General features: G+C 47.1%; 1 protein-coding gene across 2 annotated transcripts in view; it reads left to right on the forward strand.

Moving 5' to 3' along the window:
* The first annotated feature begins 265 nt into the window (after positions 1 to 265).
* The window catches only part of PIGK (phosphatidylinositol glycan anchor biosynthesis class K), an 86,014-nt gene continuing 68,056 nt past the window's right edge, over positions 266 to 18,223 (forward strand). Inside the window, exons 1-4 of one of the 2 annotated variants that reach the window (XM_036757876.1) lie at positions 266 to 441; positions 1,756 to 1,809; positions 4,205 to 4,296; positions 15,056 to 15,191. In XM_036757876.1, the coding sequence (XP_036613771.1) occupies positions 319 to 441; positions 1,756 to 1,809; positions 4,205 to 4,296; positions 15,056 to 15,191 (405 nt within the window). In that variant the 5' untranslated portion in view covers positions 266 to 318. The remainder of the gene's footprint in view (positions 442 to 1,755; positions 1,810 to 4,204; positions 4,297 to 15,055; positions 15,192 to 18,223) is intronic. The other variant, XM_036757873.1, reaches the window with a different exon arrangement.

Raw genomic sequence — 18,223 nt, forward strand, 5'->3', positions numbered from 1 at the left:
GAGCCCCCCTTCCTGTAATAATCCTGTAATAATCGCCTGTAAAGCGGCGATATTCTTTTGTACTAGAGGCAGCCGCGCCATGGGGAGGGCTAGCAGCTGAGCTTCTCCCCGCTCACCACAGGGGGCGCGCAGCGGGGAGGGAAAGGCCAAGGCCACGCCCAAGGTCGGCGGGAGCCGGGCTGGGGCGGGAGTGAGGGTGAGGAGCCGGGTGCCACAGAGCGGCAGTGCGCAGGCGCCCGCGTCTTGACAGGCCACGCTAGGGGCAGTGCGCGTGCGCGTGCGCGTGCGCGGAGTCGGCGGAGGCCGAAGCCGGCGAACATGGCGGCGCGCGGCGGCCTTGGGCCGGTCCGAGGGGCCTCGGCCTGGGCCGGCCTGGGCTTGGGCCTGGGGCTGCTGCTGCTGGCGCCGGGCTGCGGGGGAGCGACGGACCAGCGCATCGAGGTAGGGGGGAGGGCAGGGCAGGGGAGGGGAGGGGAAGGGAAGGGAGGGCCCTGCGACCTCTGCCGCTGGGGGCGGGGCCGCCTGGCTCCAGGCCCCCTTTGGTAGTCTGAGGGGAAGTGTTTGACAGCTGAGGAAACTGAGGCACAGTGCGAGACGCGGCGCCGCTTTTAGGCGCCCGCTGTGTGCCAGCTAGAGGTCCGACTGCCTCCGGGGGGAGGGGCTGCCCTGGCTGAGGTGAAGCCCTTCCCTGCAGCCTGAGAGCTGCGGGGGGCGGCGTGCGGGAGGGGGGTCGTGCCGGCAGACAGTAGGGTGCCACGTTCTCAGAGTCGGGTCTGACGGCCAACGCCCGGTGGGCCGTGGGGCCCGGATCCGAGGGGCCTTTCCCCCAGACGCCGCCGGAGCGTCCGTCTGGTTTGTACCTCGGCCCAGCCCAGTCCGGCCCGCATTGGGGCAGCGACGACCCCAGGCCAGGGGGTCTCCCCGGCCCGGCCTGGCCGTCTGTGGGGATGGGTCAGAGGGCGGCGGGGCAGGCTTGAGGAAGTGAGGCCCCGGGGTGGCTGGGGGCAGGGGCCGAGCTCTGGGCACCGACGCTTCTGGGAGCGCGCTGTCAGAGGTCAGTGCCTGCCACTCCGGCCCAGTCACTGGGGTCAGCGGCGCCCCCTCCCTGTGGGTCATGGTGGTCTCCGTGGGCCCCGCCCAGAGCCAAAGACTGATGCCGTCCTGTCACCCTGGGGTCTGGTGGGCGCCCGGCCGAGGCTTCCTGCCCACGAGCACCTGCGGAGGAGCCCCGGATACCATTCCCTCCTCCACTGAGTCCAGAGAGCCGGGGCTACGTGGCAGCTCCTGATCCGGAGAGACCCTTTAGAGAGGAGGACCGTTGTGTGCCCCCCCCCCCCCCTTACCCTGCTTTGAGAGTGGGCATTGTGGCCCTCCTGGGATGGCTGCCTCCTCTCCTTCAGGTCTGGTGAGAGCTCAGACCAAGGCCGCTGTAAGACCCCTCCTGAAAGGCCCCCCATTTCCTCGTCTTGATCCTGTCACCGGAGGATGTGGAAGTGCCCAAGCCAGGCACAGAGTAGGTTAAAAAATGCTTAATTAATGCCTGATGGATTGCCATGGAGCAGGAAGAAGCCCAAGTAGGATTTGAACCCAGTCTCCTCACCTCCAGACCCCACCATCCTCCTGCTGTAGCGTCTCCAAACTGTCATTCCCTTTAGGCCTCTCAGAGCACCAGATCTTCATCGAGAGTCTTTAGGAGCTTTCCGCTTGAGGTGCTTGACTTACCTGACATCTCTTCCATCTCTCTCTGTGTGGCAGGATCAAGCTGAGCAGCTTTTCAAGAGTGGACACACCAACAACTGGGCAGTGCTGGTAAGGACGCTCCCTGCGGCGCTGGGTTGGCCAGACTCGTTTTCCCCTTTCTGTCCATTCATGGGCACCAGCGAGTTCCTTTGTGTGCTCCCACAAAGTGCCTTCCTCCCTGTCCCGCTCTTGGCATTGAGTGGTCCATGATCAAACACAGGTTACTCTGGCAAGGGGGAATTGTTGCATCCTGAGGTCCTTCTGTTGTGGGGCTGGGTGCTTGTCTTCATGTTCCCCTCGCTCTCTTTAATGGCCGCTCCCTACAACATCCAAGATGGTCCCTGTGCTTTTGCTCTCAAAGCTCAGGCTGGGGGAAGCCAGTCCCTGTGGGGCAGCCCTACCAGTTCTTATCCTGGAGCTGAGCCTGGAAGACTTGTTTCTGTTTCTAGGCAGACCCTTTGGGTGCTTGAAGGCAGCTCTCCTGGCGCTCAGAAACTTCCCTTCCTTTTTTTTTTTTAAATTATTTATTTTTAGTTTACAACATTCAGTTTGATTTCCAGATTTTCTCCTCCTCCCTCTCCTCCCCCCTCCCCCGCCTAGATGGCATGCAATCTGATAGATATACCTTCACATTAAACATATTTTCATATTAGTCATGTTGTAAGCATAAGCAATGGAATGAACTATGAGAAAGAAGAAAAAAAAACAAAAAGAGAGCAAATAGTTTGCTTCAATCTGCATTCAGACTCTGTAGTTCTTTCTCTGAATGTGCAGAGCTTTTTCCAACATGAGTCTTTTGGCACTGTCTTAGAACCTTGTATTGCTGAGAGGAGCCAAGGCTATCAAAGTTAGTCTTCACAGAAGCAAAGTGTCTATGGTTGTGTACAATGTTCTCCTGGTTCTGCTGCCTTCACTTGTCATCAGATCATATAGGTCTTTCCAGATTATTCTGAAGTCCATCTGGTCCTCATTTCTTATAACACAATGGTATTCCATTACATTCATATACCATGGCTTGTTTAGCCATTCCCCAATTGATGGGCATCCCCTTAATTTCCAATTCTTTGCCGCCACAAAAAGAGCTGCTATAAATATTTTTGTGCATGTGGGCCCTTTTCCCATTTATATGATCTCTTTGGGATACAGCCCTAGAAGTGGTATTGCTGGGTCAAAGGGTACGCACAGTTTTATAGTCCTTTGGGTATAATTCTAAATTGTTTTCCAGAATGGTTGGATCAGTTCACAACTCCACCAACAGTGCATTAGTGTTCCAATTTTCCCACATCTTCTCCAGCAAGAAACTTCCCTTCCTAAGGCCAAAGATCAATATAGATCCTTTACCACAGAGGTCGTGGATCCTTTGGGCAGCCAGTGGGAATTTTTAAACTCATAAGAAAAGGCTTACAAAGGAAGTGAATTACATTGAAATACAGTGATCAAAATATTAAAAAAGCAAGTTCACGGATCTCTGGTTTAACCAGTCTTTTTGTCCTGTGCACTCCAGGTTCTTCATCTTGGAGACTCTTCATCTGTCAGTGTGTTGCCCAGAACTGAACACCGTTCTCCTGCTGTGGTCTGACTGAGACCCCAAGGGAGGGTTGGGATGATCACCTCCTAGTGCTGGGCAGTAGGTCTTGCCCTCAGATTAGTATTTGTGGACCCTGTTTCACACTACTGACTCATATTGAATTTGGAGTCTTTTTTTCCCCAGATGAAATGGTAGCTACGCCTCTTTCAATTTGTGCTTGTGAAATTGATTTTTTGGACCATAGTAGGTGACTTTTACATTCAGCACTACTAAATGTCATCTTAAGTTTGTTCTGGTGTTCTCGCCTGTCAAGCTCCTTTTGGATCCTAACTCTGTCATCTGTTGTGTTAGTTTTCCTTGCTAGCATTGTGTCCCTCAGCCCTGAGCACAGGGCCTGGCGTGCAACAGGTGCCTAAGAAATGTTTCTTGATTGATTGATTGATCCACAAAATTGATCATGACCTATTATTTTTAGGAATTAAAATTTAGTTAATCAAATCTGGTAAGTTCCTTTTGTATTCTCAGGACAGGAAATCTCAGAGAAAGAAGGACATCAGAGTGTTAGAAACTTACTGGCTCTTCAGTGCTAGCCTGCTTGTTCTTTGTGTTGGGGGCAATAGAAGGTCTTGCTAAACCACAGTCCCCGTCCTTAGAGCCCCTACGTGGAACTCTGATTCACAAAGAAGTTCGGTAATAATATATTTTGAGTAAAATGTCTGGGGATTTCTTGTTTGGGTGTAATAGCCTGCAATGCTTATTTTCAACTTCTCTTGCTCTGGAGAATGGATTTCATTTTCCCTTCTTTCAGTTTCTTGAGATCAAGTACAGATAGAGACATGCTCTGTCTTCTGGCATCTCATCAGTGTCTTATCATGGAAAAACAAATTAGGGCACATCTTAATGTTCAAAAATCACATTTTTGCTTTGACTTTTTAGGTCTGTACTTCAAGATTCTGGTTCAATTATCGACATGTGGCCAACACGCTCTCTGTTTATAGAAGTGTCAAGAGACTCGGGATTCCTGACAGGTAAGTACATGTGAAATGAATCAAAGATTCCTGTTCTGTCTTGTGTCCTTAAAGTGGGTAAAAACCCTGGGCTTGAGTTGGCATTGAGAAGAGGTACCATGGCATCACAGAGAGGTTTGGATTCAGAAAGAGCTGGGGAGAGACCCTAGGCAGGTACTTTACCTTCTGGGAGCCTCCAGCAGCTACCAAGGTGATCTTCCCAAAGTGTGGGTCTAATTGGGTCATTCTTCTGCTTGGTCAACTCCTCTGGCTCCCTATCACCTCCAGGATCAAATGTAAAATGTTCTGTTTGGCATTAAAACCCTTTATAACCAGACCTCTCCTCCCTTGCCAGTCTTCCCACACTTTATTCTCCGACATGTACTCTTTGATCCAGACACTGGCCTCTTGGCTGCTTCATGAGCGAGATCCTCCATTTCTCAGCTCCAGGAATTTTCTCTGGCTGTCCCTCTGTTTTTATATAAATATGTATGTGTATTTGCATGTATATATTTATATAAATATAAATATGCACACATGCATGTGTGTGTATGCGTGTATGTGAGTGTGTGCGTGCATGTGTGAGTGTACGTGCGTGCGTGTGTGAGTGAGTGTGACTGTGTGTATGTATATGTGTATGAGTGTGTGTATGTGTGTATGTGTGTGTGTGTGCATGTGTATGTGTGTGTATGTACCTGTGTGTGTGTGAGTGCATGTGTGTGCATGTGTATGTATTTGTGTGCATATGCATGTGTGTGCGCACATGCGTATGCATATGTATGTGTGTGAGTGTGTATGTGTGTGCGTATGAGTATGTGTTTGTGTGTGAGTGTGTGTATGTGTGTATATGTGTATGTGTGTGTTTGTGTGTGTGTTTGTGTGTGTATGTGTGTGTGTGTGTGTGTGTGTGTGTGTGTGTACCTTACCCATACATCTTTGTTTGCATATTGTCCCCAGTTAGACTGGGAGCTCCTTGAGGCAGGGACGTCTTTTGCCTCTTTTTGTATCCCCAGGGCCTAGCCCAGAGCCTGGCATATAGTAGGTTTTCAGTAAAGGTTGATTGACCCACCACAACTAGTTCAGTTATTTCCAGTTTTGGATTTGTGGATGATCACAATGAGAATGGTTCCATTTTCATGTATCAATCGTTATGGTGGGAAGAGTTTTAGGCCATATGTATCATTTGGTTCCCATGTTTCCCCATTTTATGGAGTAGAAGACTGAGTCTCAGCCAAACTAATAGGCTTATCCTGGCTCATGAAACAGGTGAGTGGCGGCTGACCTGGGGCTCATGCTTGACATCTGCGATTATATTTACATTTGGGTGCAGTGGGGAGAGATGTGTTGGAAGTAAAACGGCAAGGTTACATTTTGTAAATTTCGTCAAGCAGATTTATCTACATGTTTCTGGAGAAAGTTCTTTTTTTTAAAGTTTATTTATTTTTAGTTTTCAACATTCACTTCCATAAGTTTTAAATTTTCTCCCCCTCGCTCCCTTCGCCCTCCCCAAGACGGCATGTAATCCTATACAGGCTCTACATATACATTCCTATTATGTGTATTTTCACGTTAGTCATGTTGTACAGAAGAATTAAAATGAATGGGAGTAACCATGAGAAAGAAAAAAAGCAAAACAAAAAAAACAAAATAGTCTGCTTTGATCTGCATTCAGCATTTTGTGGATGGCGTTTTCCATCATGAGTCCTTTGGAATTGTTTTTGCTGAGTACGTCCACCTCCCTCATCTAACTGGGGGCTCCCTGAGGGCACGGACTGTCTCTGTATCCTGATCACTTAGCACAGGGCCTCCCACTGACCGACTGACCTTCAAAACTCTGAATCACACAGCTGGAATCAAAGATTTTCAGAAATCACAAAAGATTGCAATCACGTTAGTCTCATTAAAATTGCTGAGAAGAGCTAATTCTATCAAAGTCAGTCATTGCACACTGTGGCTGTTACTGTTTACAGTGTTCTCCTGGACTGTCTCCCCAGCTGTTTGTTCAGGTCTAGGGAACAAGACTTGATTTAGGGGCCTTTGCCAACATGTTGTGTTTTTTCTTTTGAGAGGAGACATTGCGACTGGGGGTCAGTGTTGGCTTTGGGATCGTGGACTTGGGCTCATGGGAGACCTGAGATCTAAAGCTGGCTGACATGCTGGGTGGTTGTGTGACCTTTGTCACGTTACTAAGTGTCCTGGAGCCTCTGGGCCTCCGGTTTGTGGGCCACTTGAGAGAAGTGCTGGGCAGCCCTAGAAAGTGCTGGATTGATGGGAGCGAGTGCAGATGAGAAGGGCAGGAAATGAGTCAGCGTCGGAGCCATTTCTTTCCTGTCCTTTTCCAATCACATAAGCATCAGATAATGCTATTAAAGCTGGAGCATGTGACTGCACGGTTCTTTCTGTACCGATCAAATCCTGTTATATTGAATTCCCTGGGGAATCAAGATACAGTTATTGGAATGAATTTTTATTGCATGTGAAATACGTCATTGTTTGTTTGCCAGCATCAGCCTCCTTGGCCCAGCTGGGATCTTCTGGGCAGGAGTGGTGGGGCCAGTGAACCTCCGTTCACAACCCTCTTCTGGATGGAGTGTTTCTCATACGGAGCGGCCTTTGCCCACACCCTCCGTGCCTGGGATCGTGCCGTTCTGCAGCCAGAAGGGATGACCGTAGGTCTTATTTCTTCAATCTGCAGAGTCTCAGGTGCTGCTCGGTCTTGGGACTTGTCTTGCCAATGACAGACCTGGAGGTTGGTCCTGACTAGACACTCAGTGGCAAAGATTGACCGCTTAGAGTCTCAGCTTTCTCACAGAAGCTGGAGGGAGAGGGCCAGGAGGATGCCCCAAGGGCTGGTGTGGGCAAACATGTGAGACCTGTTTAAACAGGGATCCTATCTTTAGGCCAAGGTTAATGTTGAAGAAGGGGGATTAGGGCCCTGTCTTTCTGATCCTGTGTCCTGTGGATATAACTGGAATAAAAAGATGAAAGCAGGACAGGAACAGAGACTGTGCTTGTGAGGTCCCTAGGTGGTGGGCAGCTCCCTCCTCGGCACAGCCCTCGGTGGTTGAGGGATATGCCTGGGGTCGCACAGTCAGCTGGGATATGTCCAGAGACTGGGCTTGAGCCTGGATCTTTCCAAGACTGTCTCACTTACTGCAGTGCTGGGGCTGCTTCTGTAGGTCAGACATCAGAGGGATAAGGAGAGGAAGAATGGGATGAAGGCTGGTGACGGTTTTCTCTGACTTAGAGGGACAGACACAGACGGATGGTGCTGCTGTGCCTTCTCCCGCTGAGGCGCTGTGAGCTGATAGTCTGAGCCTGAAGGAGAGTTGGGCTGTTTTTGTTCATCTTTAGGGCTCTCCAGCAGGCTCCTTGCTGCAGAGAACTGTCCATCTGGCTCCGCTTGGAAGCTGAGTCGCTCATCATTTTACATTGAGGTTGGGATGATTAATGGAGTGACTCTCTTGGCCTTTTGCTTCTTGAATGGAAGCCAGGATGAGGGGATGATGTGCTTAGTGAGGAAGCGTTATGGGAGCTGGGCTTGTTCTAACGATCCCTTTAAAAGCGATCAAAGTCCATTTTCTCTTCTGTCGCTTCCGTTGGTGGAGAGGAGAATTCCACCACATCGTTAGTTCTTAGTGCCATTTTAGTTTTTATGCAATGTCATAGTTATCATGGTATCTAGAGGTTGTGGGCCAGATTTCTTATGCACATCATCTGTTCAGTTTTTGGGCCAGTATTCCAGGTTCCAAAAGCCTTTGGGCTGGGGTGGGGGCTCAGGATTAATTTATATTATTGTAGGAATCATGCTCTGCCGTGAAGCTTGGAAAGCACAGCACTCCAACAACTGTGACAGTGAACACATAAAGGCATAATTTATTTAATTCAGCTAAAGATATGCAAGAGATAATTTATAATATCCTGGAAAGATCAGTCTTGGCATGAGCATATCAGTTATATAAAAGGAAATGAGGTTTTCAGAAGAATGGTAGGAAAACATTTTGTTTTCTTAGTTTAAAGATTTACATAAGCATCAAATCCAGCCTCAGACACTTACTGAACGTGTGACTCTGGACAAGTCGCTTCACCTCTTTGCCTCAGTTTCCTCGTCCGTAAAATGAGCTGGAGAAGGAAATGGCAAACTGCTCCAGTATCTCTGCCAAGAAAACCCTAAAGGTTTCATGGAGAGTCGAACGTGACTGAATGGGCTGAACAGTCATCACAGTCATAGGCTAACAGGATCGTGGAATCCTTTGCTATAGGCTCAGAGTCAGTCAGCCAGTAAACATTGGGCCAGGCCCTGGGGCCACAAAGAAAGACAGCCCTTGCCTCACAGAAGCTCTGAATCGAATGGGGGAGACCGTAAGCGAGCATGTACAATGCCTGTTCCCTCCTGGGCCAGTCTGTCTGCAGGCATGCCCTGAGTGCTTACTTTGTGCTAAGTGAGCCACGGGGATCCTGAGAAGGCCAGGGCTGGGCCCCTACACAGATAGCAGCACACCTGAGATGGATGCAGGTGGGAGCCTCCAAAGCAGAAAGATGTCATGCTTGGGCTTGTTTTCTGTTCCTTGCTGTTTCCCCAGCTTTTGTTGCTACTCCTTCTGTGATTTTCATCTTCTAGGACCCTTTGGCTTTACCGCCCTGCCCTGGGCACCTCCCTGGTTTCTGTCCCTTGGTGAGCTGTCTGCTTCGGGGAAAAGCCTCACAGTGAGAGGGCAGGCAGGGGTCCTCGGGCCCTCTGCCCTGGTCACTGGGCCCTTCCTCGGGCCACTCAACCTGGGAGAACACCCGTTCAGGTAGTATCTGTCACAAAGAATTGTGTGCTTGCTCCTTTGCGTTGGAGATGCATCGGCTTTTGCCTGATTTCAAAGCAGCGAAGTGACTCAGTGGATGGGGCCCTGTTGCTGGAACCAGGAAGACCAGCGTTCCAGTCTGGCCTCAGACACTTAATAGCTCTTCAATCTCCATAGAAATGCTGTCCCTATCGTGGTTATCGTCGTCACCAGTGATGCACAAGCTGTTCCTGTTAGTATAATCAGCAATCCAAGAGGCACCGTGATGGAGTGCAGAGGTCGCCAGACTTTTCTGACTGTTCAGCCTGTCACAAAGGCATTTTCCAGGGCACCCTCTAATGTAGGTATATTTATTGTCAAATACCTGTACAAGGTGAGGGAAAGGTGGAATAAATTACAGTTACCCTGTCTACATCATGGGGGTGAGGCATACGGTACCCTTGCGATCTGGAAAATCTGCGTAAAATTGTTTGGCCCTCCCTTTGTACCAGAGAGGAAGTCTGAATTTTTTCTTTTTCTTTTATGGGCTGTTTTCAGAACCTTATGGTGAAATTTGGGTTAAGTACTTGGTCACTGACTCTGCTTCGTCTGTGGCTTCCACAAAACTCCCTCAGAATTCCCATTTAATTTCTTATGCTGACATGCCACATATCAGAACCGCGATGGGGAAGGGATAACTGTATATGCAGACATTTAAATCAATTCCTGGTGTAAACACTTTCAGTAAATATTAATGAGATAACGTGATTGTCGTCTTTTGTGATTTATGAAAGTCTTTGATTCCAGCTGTGTGGTTCAGTGTTTGGAAGGTCAGTCGGTCAGTGGGAGGCACTGTGCTAAGTGATCAGGATACAGAGACAGTCACTGCCCTCAGGGAGCTCCCAGTCAGATGAGGGCTATGGGCATGCTCACAGCTCTGCACAGGCAAGCTGCAGGCAGGAGATAGTGACCATAATCAGTACAGGGTAGGCGCCAGGCTTGAGGGGGATCAGAAAGGCATTTAGGGTTAGGTGGAAGGTGGAAGCCAGGAGGTACTGACAAGGAGGCAGAACAGAATTCATTGCATTTCAGTCCTTGGTTTTAATGGCTGTCGTACCTCCCAAAGATGCACAAATCCAGATGGAAGGAGTCCAGTGTTGGCTGCGTTCAGAAAATCTTGATCCTCATTTTTCATTCCCATCCTTCCGACTTGGAAAGATTTTTGTTAGAATTTGGCTAGTAAGTTTCCATCTTCCCTGGTGCGTATCAGTTACTCTTATATGTTGATTAGAAGACATTGCATTTTGTATTTTAAACAAATGGCTTAAAAATTCATTGAAACCGTTCTTTTTAAGATTTGAACGTAAGTTGGAAGATGCCGTCTTCAAGTTTCTGAAGTGTGTCAATAGAGAGTTTTCATAGGTGACAGCCATTGTTATCAGGGACAAAAAAAGAATCAGACAACAGTGGAAATTTCCCAAATACTCATTTTAAAAATTCTGTCTTCATATGTGAGTTTCTTTGGAAAATCATTTGCTTTCTCTCTCAAAGCTGAAACAAACAAAAGCAAACTTGGAGAAGTCTCCTCAGCAGGTTGTTAACATGCTGTGTGTGCCAGCGCAGACCGGCTCCTGAGAGCTGCTGGTTAGATGTGTACCGGGAGCCTTTATGCCTTTCTGCAGGTCAGGGCTCAGTTGGTTGTTTTGGTGAATGTTGAAACTTCAGAAAGTGATGGCAAAGATGTTAATAATGCAGTTTAACTTAAAAGCAGTCATGTTTTTATTCTATTTTTCAGAGAGCTTGTTGTTAAATGTTTACTAGCACACCAGCTAGAATAAGTTAGTTATTAACTAACATCAATTGATGTAAAAAACAAAAAACCTCCCTGCTGTATGTATGGGGGTAGGGTGAACTTGCAATTACCCATAATTTGTATTGCTTTCAAATGACTCCACACATACCTACCAAAATATTTTAATGCCAAGAAAATATGTTCAATGCACTATTATTTGTCTTTGTAAACTTAATTTCTTGGCAGCCCTCTTAATCTACAAATGTCTGAACAACCTGTGCATCTTTTTCAGTGATGATCTGTAACTTAATTGGTTACTTTGGTGTTGAGGCCAAGAATATGGGTCCGATTTGAGATTTTGCATTACTAGAGTGAGCTTCTTGCGATGATGTGGTTTCCTCCCCATTTACTTGACTTGTCCGCTGCCAGTCTCTGTCCCTTGGAGAGCGTGATCATGTGAAAATGTGATTGGAGCCCGTGTTAGGCCTTGTTTTGCCTGTGTATTGCATGTATTTTCTGTCAGAATCTAAAGCCTTCTTGAAAGACACTTCAGTAGTTTTATCACATCTTACTGCATTATCTGGCCAAATTTGATGATGGTGGTTTGGTGGAGATAGAAGTGAGTAAAGTATGCTACAGATAATAACATCATGTACAACACAGCAGAAAGTCATTACTCGAAATGGAATGAAGACCGTTGCTGTTGAGGCACTGTCCAGTACCAAGATGGAAGCATTTGTCGGAAACAGACCAGGCTGGCCCCTTTTTTGTGTTTTAATGTCAGGGTCACTTTAATTGCCCTTCTTTGAGAATTAATGCTCCAATTAAGCAGCTATATTATAGATGGGCGAAGATATGCTTTTCATTATGAAAGGATGACTTTTTATCCCTTTGTTAGTATGAGTCAGAAACAGCTGAAGAGATGATCTTTGAATTTGGCACTTCTTGTTTCAAAATAGAAATCTCGCCAGTTTTCAAGAAAATCATGATGTTTCAGTTTTGAACTTTAATGTATCTTGAACATATGCAGCGGAACATTTTCTGCTTGAAGCTAATCACATATGCTTCATTAATTTATTCTGTTCGGGCAGCCCAGTTTTATGCTTGAATGATGGAAGAGTTGCCCTATTTCAAGGCCAGTGGTGTTTATTATCTATTAGCGATGAGAATTACTCTTGACTTTCATTTAGCTGAAGTTCTGAAATTTTCTTCCTTGATTTTGTTCTTTATGCCCTCTGGAACCTTCCTTCTCTTGCCATCTTAGCCCTCTCACTCTTGTGCTGTTTTTAAGCTTCGCATCTCTAGACACTCTCACTAGTCTTGGATATGCCTTCTCTCCATGCTCCCCAAGACGAATTTCAGAGAGGGATGTTAGTGGGCATGTGCCCTTCTGAAGTACCCCCAACAGTAGCCATCCAGCCTGCTTGGCTTTGGGGCACCTCTCATCGTTAGGAAACTCTGTGATCTCGAGCCTAAGTTTGCTTCAATGACTTCTCACCACTGCAGCAAGTCCTGCCCACTGGCCCAGTCACAACAGGCCTTAACCCTTTTCCTTGTGATGGTCGTCCAGGTCATGGAAGGCGGCTATTTTGCTCCCCTAGCTTCTTCCCTCCTGAAGTTGGAATATCCCCCATTCCCTCATCTGAATCTACAGTGTGTGAACATGAGGCTTTTTACTGTGGTGGGGACTCTCTTTGTGTATTCTTAGCTTACTTGGGCCAGTAATACCTGGATTAACGAATTGTCTGAATTTGAAACAAAATTAGCTTAGTGCATAGGAGGCTTGAGGGAATTATCTAAGGTGGTGTTTTATTCAACAGAATCCAGTGCTTGTTAGTCCTCAACCAACAACAAACAGTAGCACAGTGATTATCTCCTGCATTTAGACCTCTTTCAGTGCATTGAGGGATGGTAAAGATGTGGTCTGTTGAGTATTACTTGTGAAACCCTGCTTGTTTCTTATGGGCACTCTCATTGAGGATGCCTTCCATTCAGGGAGAGATGACAGTCACTAGAGGGTGGTAGTTTTGATGATCCCTTAATCACCTTTTTTTGGGGGGGTATATTAATAAGGTCTGACATGTTTTGCATGACTTTGGTATTTTCTCTTCCTTCAGCTACTCTGTATGTTGGCTGGCCCCTCAGCTCCCTCAAAATGATGCTGCTGCCAGCATGGGTCTCTTCTCAACACACACATTTGCTGTTGTGTCTCTGCTTTTCCCATATTCAGTCTTTTTTTTTTACATTCATTTTTAAGGTTTTGAATTACAGATTCTTTCTCTCCCTCTAGCCCTTCCCCCACCCATTGCGAAGGCAGGCGATATGATATTGATGCAAAGCATGTGTCCACATTAGCCATGTTGCAAAAAAAGAAAAGGCAAGAAAACTACAGAAAGTGAAAAAAGTCTGCTTTAATCTGCACTCAGCCTCCATCTGTTCTCTCTCTGGAGGTGGAGAGCATTTTTATTATGAATCCTTTGGAATTGTCTTAGATCATTGTCTTGATCAGAGTTGCTAAATTTTTCACAGTTGATCGTTGTACAGTATTGCTGTAACTGCACAATGTTCTCCTGGTTCTCCTTACTTTACTTTGCATCAGTTCACATAAGTCTGCCCAGGTTTTTCTGAAGCTTTACTACTTGTCATTTCTCGTAGCACAATAATATTCCATCATAATCATATGCTGCGACTCGTTTAGTCATTTCCCAAGTGATGGGCATCCCTTCAGCTGCCAGTTCTGTGCCACCACAAAGAGAGCTGCTGTAAATATTTTCATACGTGCTTTTTCTTGGATCTCCTTGGGATGTGGCCATTGGTGGCATGGCTGGGTCAAAGGGTGTACCCAATTTAATAGCCCTTTGGGCATCATTCCAAATCGCCCTCCAGAATGGATGGACCAGTTCATGGCTCCACCAGCCATCTGAGAAGCTTTTCCTTTTTTCTTTGTAGTCCTTCCTCTTCACCCTTGATGCCCTTGGGGTGTCCTGCCTTAGTAGATCTTCATCAGGGAATGAGTGATAGCTTGCCCAGTTTTCTTTCACTTGGTTTTCCTCTCCATTGCTGCTTTGCTTCTTGGGATGGAACTGGCTGTAAACACCTGCTGTCTTTCTTCCTAGCACTTTAGAGGGGAGCTTATGTTCCACTTGGGGCCTTAATGAGATCTTTGCCTTCTGGCCTCTTTGGTCTCTGGGCTTTTGCCACAGTTTACTTTGGTTAAATCTCTGGACAGAGTGATCATAGTTGGTGTTCACTCTGCTTTTGTTGAAATTCGTGATCCACTTAAGAAAAAAGTTTGAAATATTGTTTCCTCTGTAAGTTTCCTCTTTTTTTTTTTGTAGCGGGGGGAAGTTTCTCCCTTCTTTGTGAACTCTTCCCCACCCCTACTTTCCTATGCCCCACTCTAATGAATTTATCATCTATTTTTTTGTATTATTCTTAACATTTTCTGTGTATTTTATGCTCTCCCCAGACAGTAAGCTCCATCAGGGCAGGCACTTTGGCTTGCCCCATTGGCCCAGCCCTAGGTCCTCCCTGCAGTGAAGTCTCAGCATATTCGTGGAATGGACTGAAGAGCCTTGGTATTCCAGGCAGAAATTGGTGACTTTTTCTCAAACCAAGGGTTCAGGAAATGAAGGATTCCTATGAAAGCCTTCAAATTCTAGGACTAGAAATTCAGTGAAATTATAATGAATATTTAACAAAATGCTACTGTGCTATGTAACTAATCTGCCCCATTGTGATGATGACTATATCTGTCTTTGTTTCTAGTACACATTGTGCTTGGCAGTTCTACTCTCCTGCTTTGCAAAATCCCCATCATTGAACAAAGCTCTAAGCAATGGTTGGAAAGCAATTTCTAAGTAAATTTTATTTTTGTGATAAAGTTAGACATATGCCTATAATAAGTTAAATTGAAAGCTTTTTATAAGGGAAGCTAGACACTCTCATTGCAGCCAAGAAAAACAATTAAAATATACAGAAACTAACTCTTTGTACTGATCAGTAACTGTGGAGACTTTATTTCTTTTTTTTAAACCCATGCAGTGTAAGAAAATTAAAAATCATTGAAATGACCTTAAACATATATTCTAATTTCTTGAGCAACTCCTAATTTGGACAGCGATGCATTTAGTTGTTCTTCCTTGCTGCTAAAGCTGGCTTTTGCATCGTTTTTCTCCAGTAGGATGTGAGTTAGAATTCTTTGTGTTCCTTCCAGTCACATCGTCCTGATGCTTGCTGATGACATGGCATGTAACCCCAGAAATCCTAAGCCAGCAACCGTGTTTAGTCACAAAAACATGGAGCTGAACGTCTATGGAGATGACGTCGAAGTCGATTACAGAAGCTATGAGGTAAGTGGCTTAATCTGGAAACATATTTTACATTTTGTAATGCATTTAGTGAACATTAAATTTTATGTTGTTTTCATGTGTTCTAAGTGTTTAATTCCACCAATTGGATAGAACTGGTGTCAGTTTCTGTTCTCTGTTCTTCCATCGCACTTGGGGGGGGCTTCGTTATCTTCTTTGTTTCAGGGCTGGGGCCCAAGCACAGCGGATCAACATTTATTGTCATATTAGCTTGAAGTTATTTTCTGTGCATATGCAATGAACTTATAATGAAAATAATCAATTCAAATGTTGAAACCAAATACATTTTGCTTCCCCTGAGTTTTGAGGACTCTGGGTATCTGCTCCCCATTTAAAAAGATAGACCCACCAGTCAGCTAGCATTATTCTAGTATTTTGTTATACTAAGCAGTATAGACGTGTATACCTTTGTCTGTTTTCTGGAATGATTAATTCTTGCTGCGAGGGAAGCTATTTACTCAAAAGCATCGTTTATCTGCAGAGAATAAGGGAAGATACAGGGAAGGTTCATGGAGTATAGAACAGGGGGTTTTGGCACTGCTGCAGTCTGTGGATGTTCAGTGATCACATGGCTGGCTGCAGAATCCAGGTCTGTGACCCAGCAGTAGAATATTTCATTCACATATAGTCCAGATGCCTTTTTCAGTTTTTGTAGGATTTCTGGTTCAAAATAAAGCCTTTCGAGGATCCATGCCTTTCAGCCATGCAGATTATACCACTTCTAGACAAGTGTCTGGAAATGAGTATTGGACGTGTCCTTGGGTCTCCTGGTCACTGGCACAGACCTCTCGATGACTGGTCCGTCAGCTTTTGCCTGTGGCGAGGCGGGGCCTTGTCTGGCTCTCAGCTTTCAGATATTTTTCCTCACGTTGATCTGAAATCTGCTTGTGTCCAGTCTCCAGCCTTTACTCCTGGCTCTGCCCCTTAGGGTCAGAGTTACCTATAACTCTGCCCTCCCAGTCCCCACAGTCAGTTAACTGCCAGATCTTGGTGTCCTTGCTCTCATCATCACCTGTAAGTGTTTCATCTCCTCAGTCTGTAATTTGGAAATTCCTCTCTTTTGGTCATATTCTCTTGTCCTTCTACTTCTAACTATGTCTCATGCCCCCCAAGCCTGGTCTCTGTCCTCACTGCAGCCTCAGGCATCCCATGGCCCCCTGCTTTCCAGGACATCCCCTCGCTTGGCCTTGCTTTTCGGCCTTCAAAACACGGAACCTTTGGTTAGCTGGTTCAGCTTTAGGGTGCCTGGGCCCAGAATGCCTCACCCCATCAACTTGTTGCAGCCTGTCCCCCCCAGATTACTCCTACCACTTGCCCCGGAGAAGGTATGGCTGTGTTGACTGGGGCCACTCCAGACTTAGGTTATCCACTTTTGACTGGACCCTCTGCAGTCTTGTTTCTCTCCTTTCATGGACTCTGTATCACTGTTCCCAGGCCCCCTGCACCCCACCTCTTCCTACTCCTGCCCTGCAGAGGCCCTCTCCTCGTGCTCCATGGGAAAGAAAAGAGGGGGCTATTTCTCTGGCCCTCCTCATTTCCCTAGTTCTCTATTTCAGGGCCTTCTGTGTCCTCCAACTTGCCCTTCAGCTTTGCTCTGGTCTTACAGTCTTCCTCCGCCTGGACACACATGCTTTTGGATCTCTCTCTTTGGGTCCCTCTCTTCCCTGCTGGCTCCTCCTCTGGGGCCCTCCTTCAGACACGCCCAGCAGAGCTCCTAAAGTCCACATGTGCCCAACTCTCGTGACCTCCAGGATCATTCAAACCCCCATAACCTGCCTTCCTGTGCCCCATAGCCCAGCCGAACCTGCCTCTTGTTCCTCAGCTGCAGTATGCCAACCCCCCTTGTGGGGCCTTCACCCAGCTGTCCTCTGTGCCAAGAATGCATGGAAAGGGTGACTGGCTCCCTCCTTTTTTTGTCCCCTTCCCCCTTTCTGGTTCCTTTGCCTCATCTCTCAGTTGAGGTCTCTAGTGATTTCTTTACCTGTTGCCAGCAGCCTGCTCTCAGCCCTTCTCCTCCTTGACCTCTAGGCTGTGTAGAACTCTTGGACACTCTGGTCCAGACTGGTCTCTCGTGGTTCACATCCACCTGCCTGCCTGCTGGTTCTCAGCCTTTTCTGCAGGATTGGTCACCGTTCGTGTCTTACCCCTTTCTGTGGCTCTTCCCCAGGGCTCTGTCTTGGGCTCACCTCCCTCTTCTCATCATTTCTGTGGATCCAGTGATCCACGCCTTTAGTGAAGCCTCCTCATCTGGCCTGGTGCCCACTTTTCCAGCTGGTCACAGTCCATTTTCAGTGGATGTGCTGTAGGATCTCTAGCCGGGAACTTCCCAAACTGAAGCCGTGCCTTTTCCTTCTATGCCTACCCCTCCTCCCCTCCCTTCCTTGTTTCTGGTCCCTTTGGTTAGTGCTCGGAGTCCTCTGTGACTCTTTACCCTCTCTGATGGCTCCTTATGTGGCAGTGCATCCACCCTGTCCTTCTGCACCCCCCTCTTCTCTCTAGTCCAGACTCTCACCACAGCTAGCCTGGAACATTGCACAAGCCTCCACCTCAGCTTTTCTGTTCCTCCATCACATAGCTGCCAGATTGGTCTGACCACTTGGTTCCGTCTTCATGGTGCTTCAGGGTGCCTCATTGTCTCTATGGTAAATAGAAAGCCCTCTGTTGGTCTCTAGAGCTCTTGGCAGTCTGGCCACTTCATGTCTTTCTGGGCCCATGGCCCTTATTCCCCCTCACTTCCTCTGTCCTCCAGCCAAGTGGGTCTTCTTGCTGCTCCTTGTAGATGACCTTCCATGTCATCCCCTCTTGGTCTGCCCCCTGCCTGGAATGGCCTCCCCCCACTCCCTGCTTTGGAGCCTCTTGCTCCCTGCCAGACTCAGCTCAAGCACTGTCTCCTTCAGAGGCCTTTTGTCTACCCTCCCTGACCTCCCAAGCCACTTTGTGTTTCTTTCACATGGATTGTTTGTTGGATCCCTCTCAGTGGCATAGAAGGTCCTTGAAGGCAGGGACCCTTTTGG

This window comes from Trichosurus vulpecula, chromosome 4 (assembly GCF_011100635.1).
Source record: "Trichosurus vulpecula isolate mTriVul1 chromosome 4, mTriVul1.pri, whole genome shotgun sequence".
Taxonomy (NCBI): domain Eukaryota; kingdom Metazoa; phylum Chordata; class Mammalia; order Diprotodontia; family Phalangeridae; genus Trichosurus; species Trichosurus vulpecula.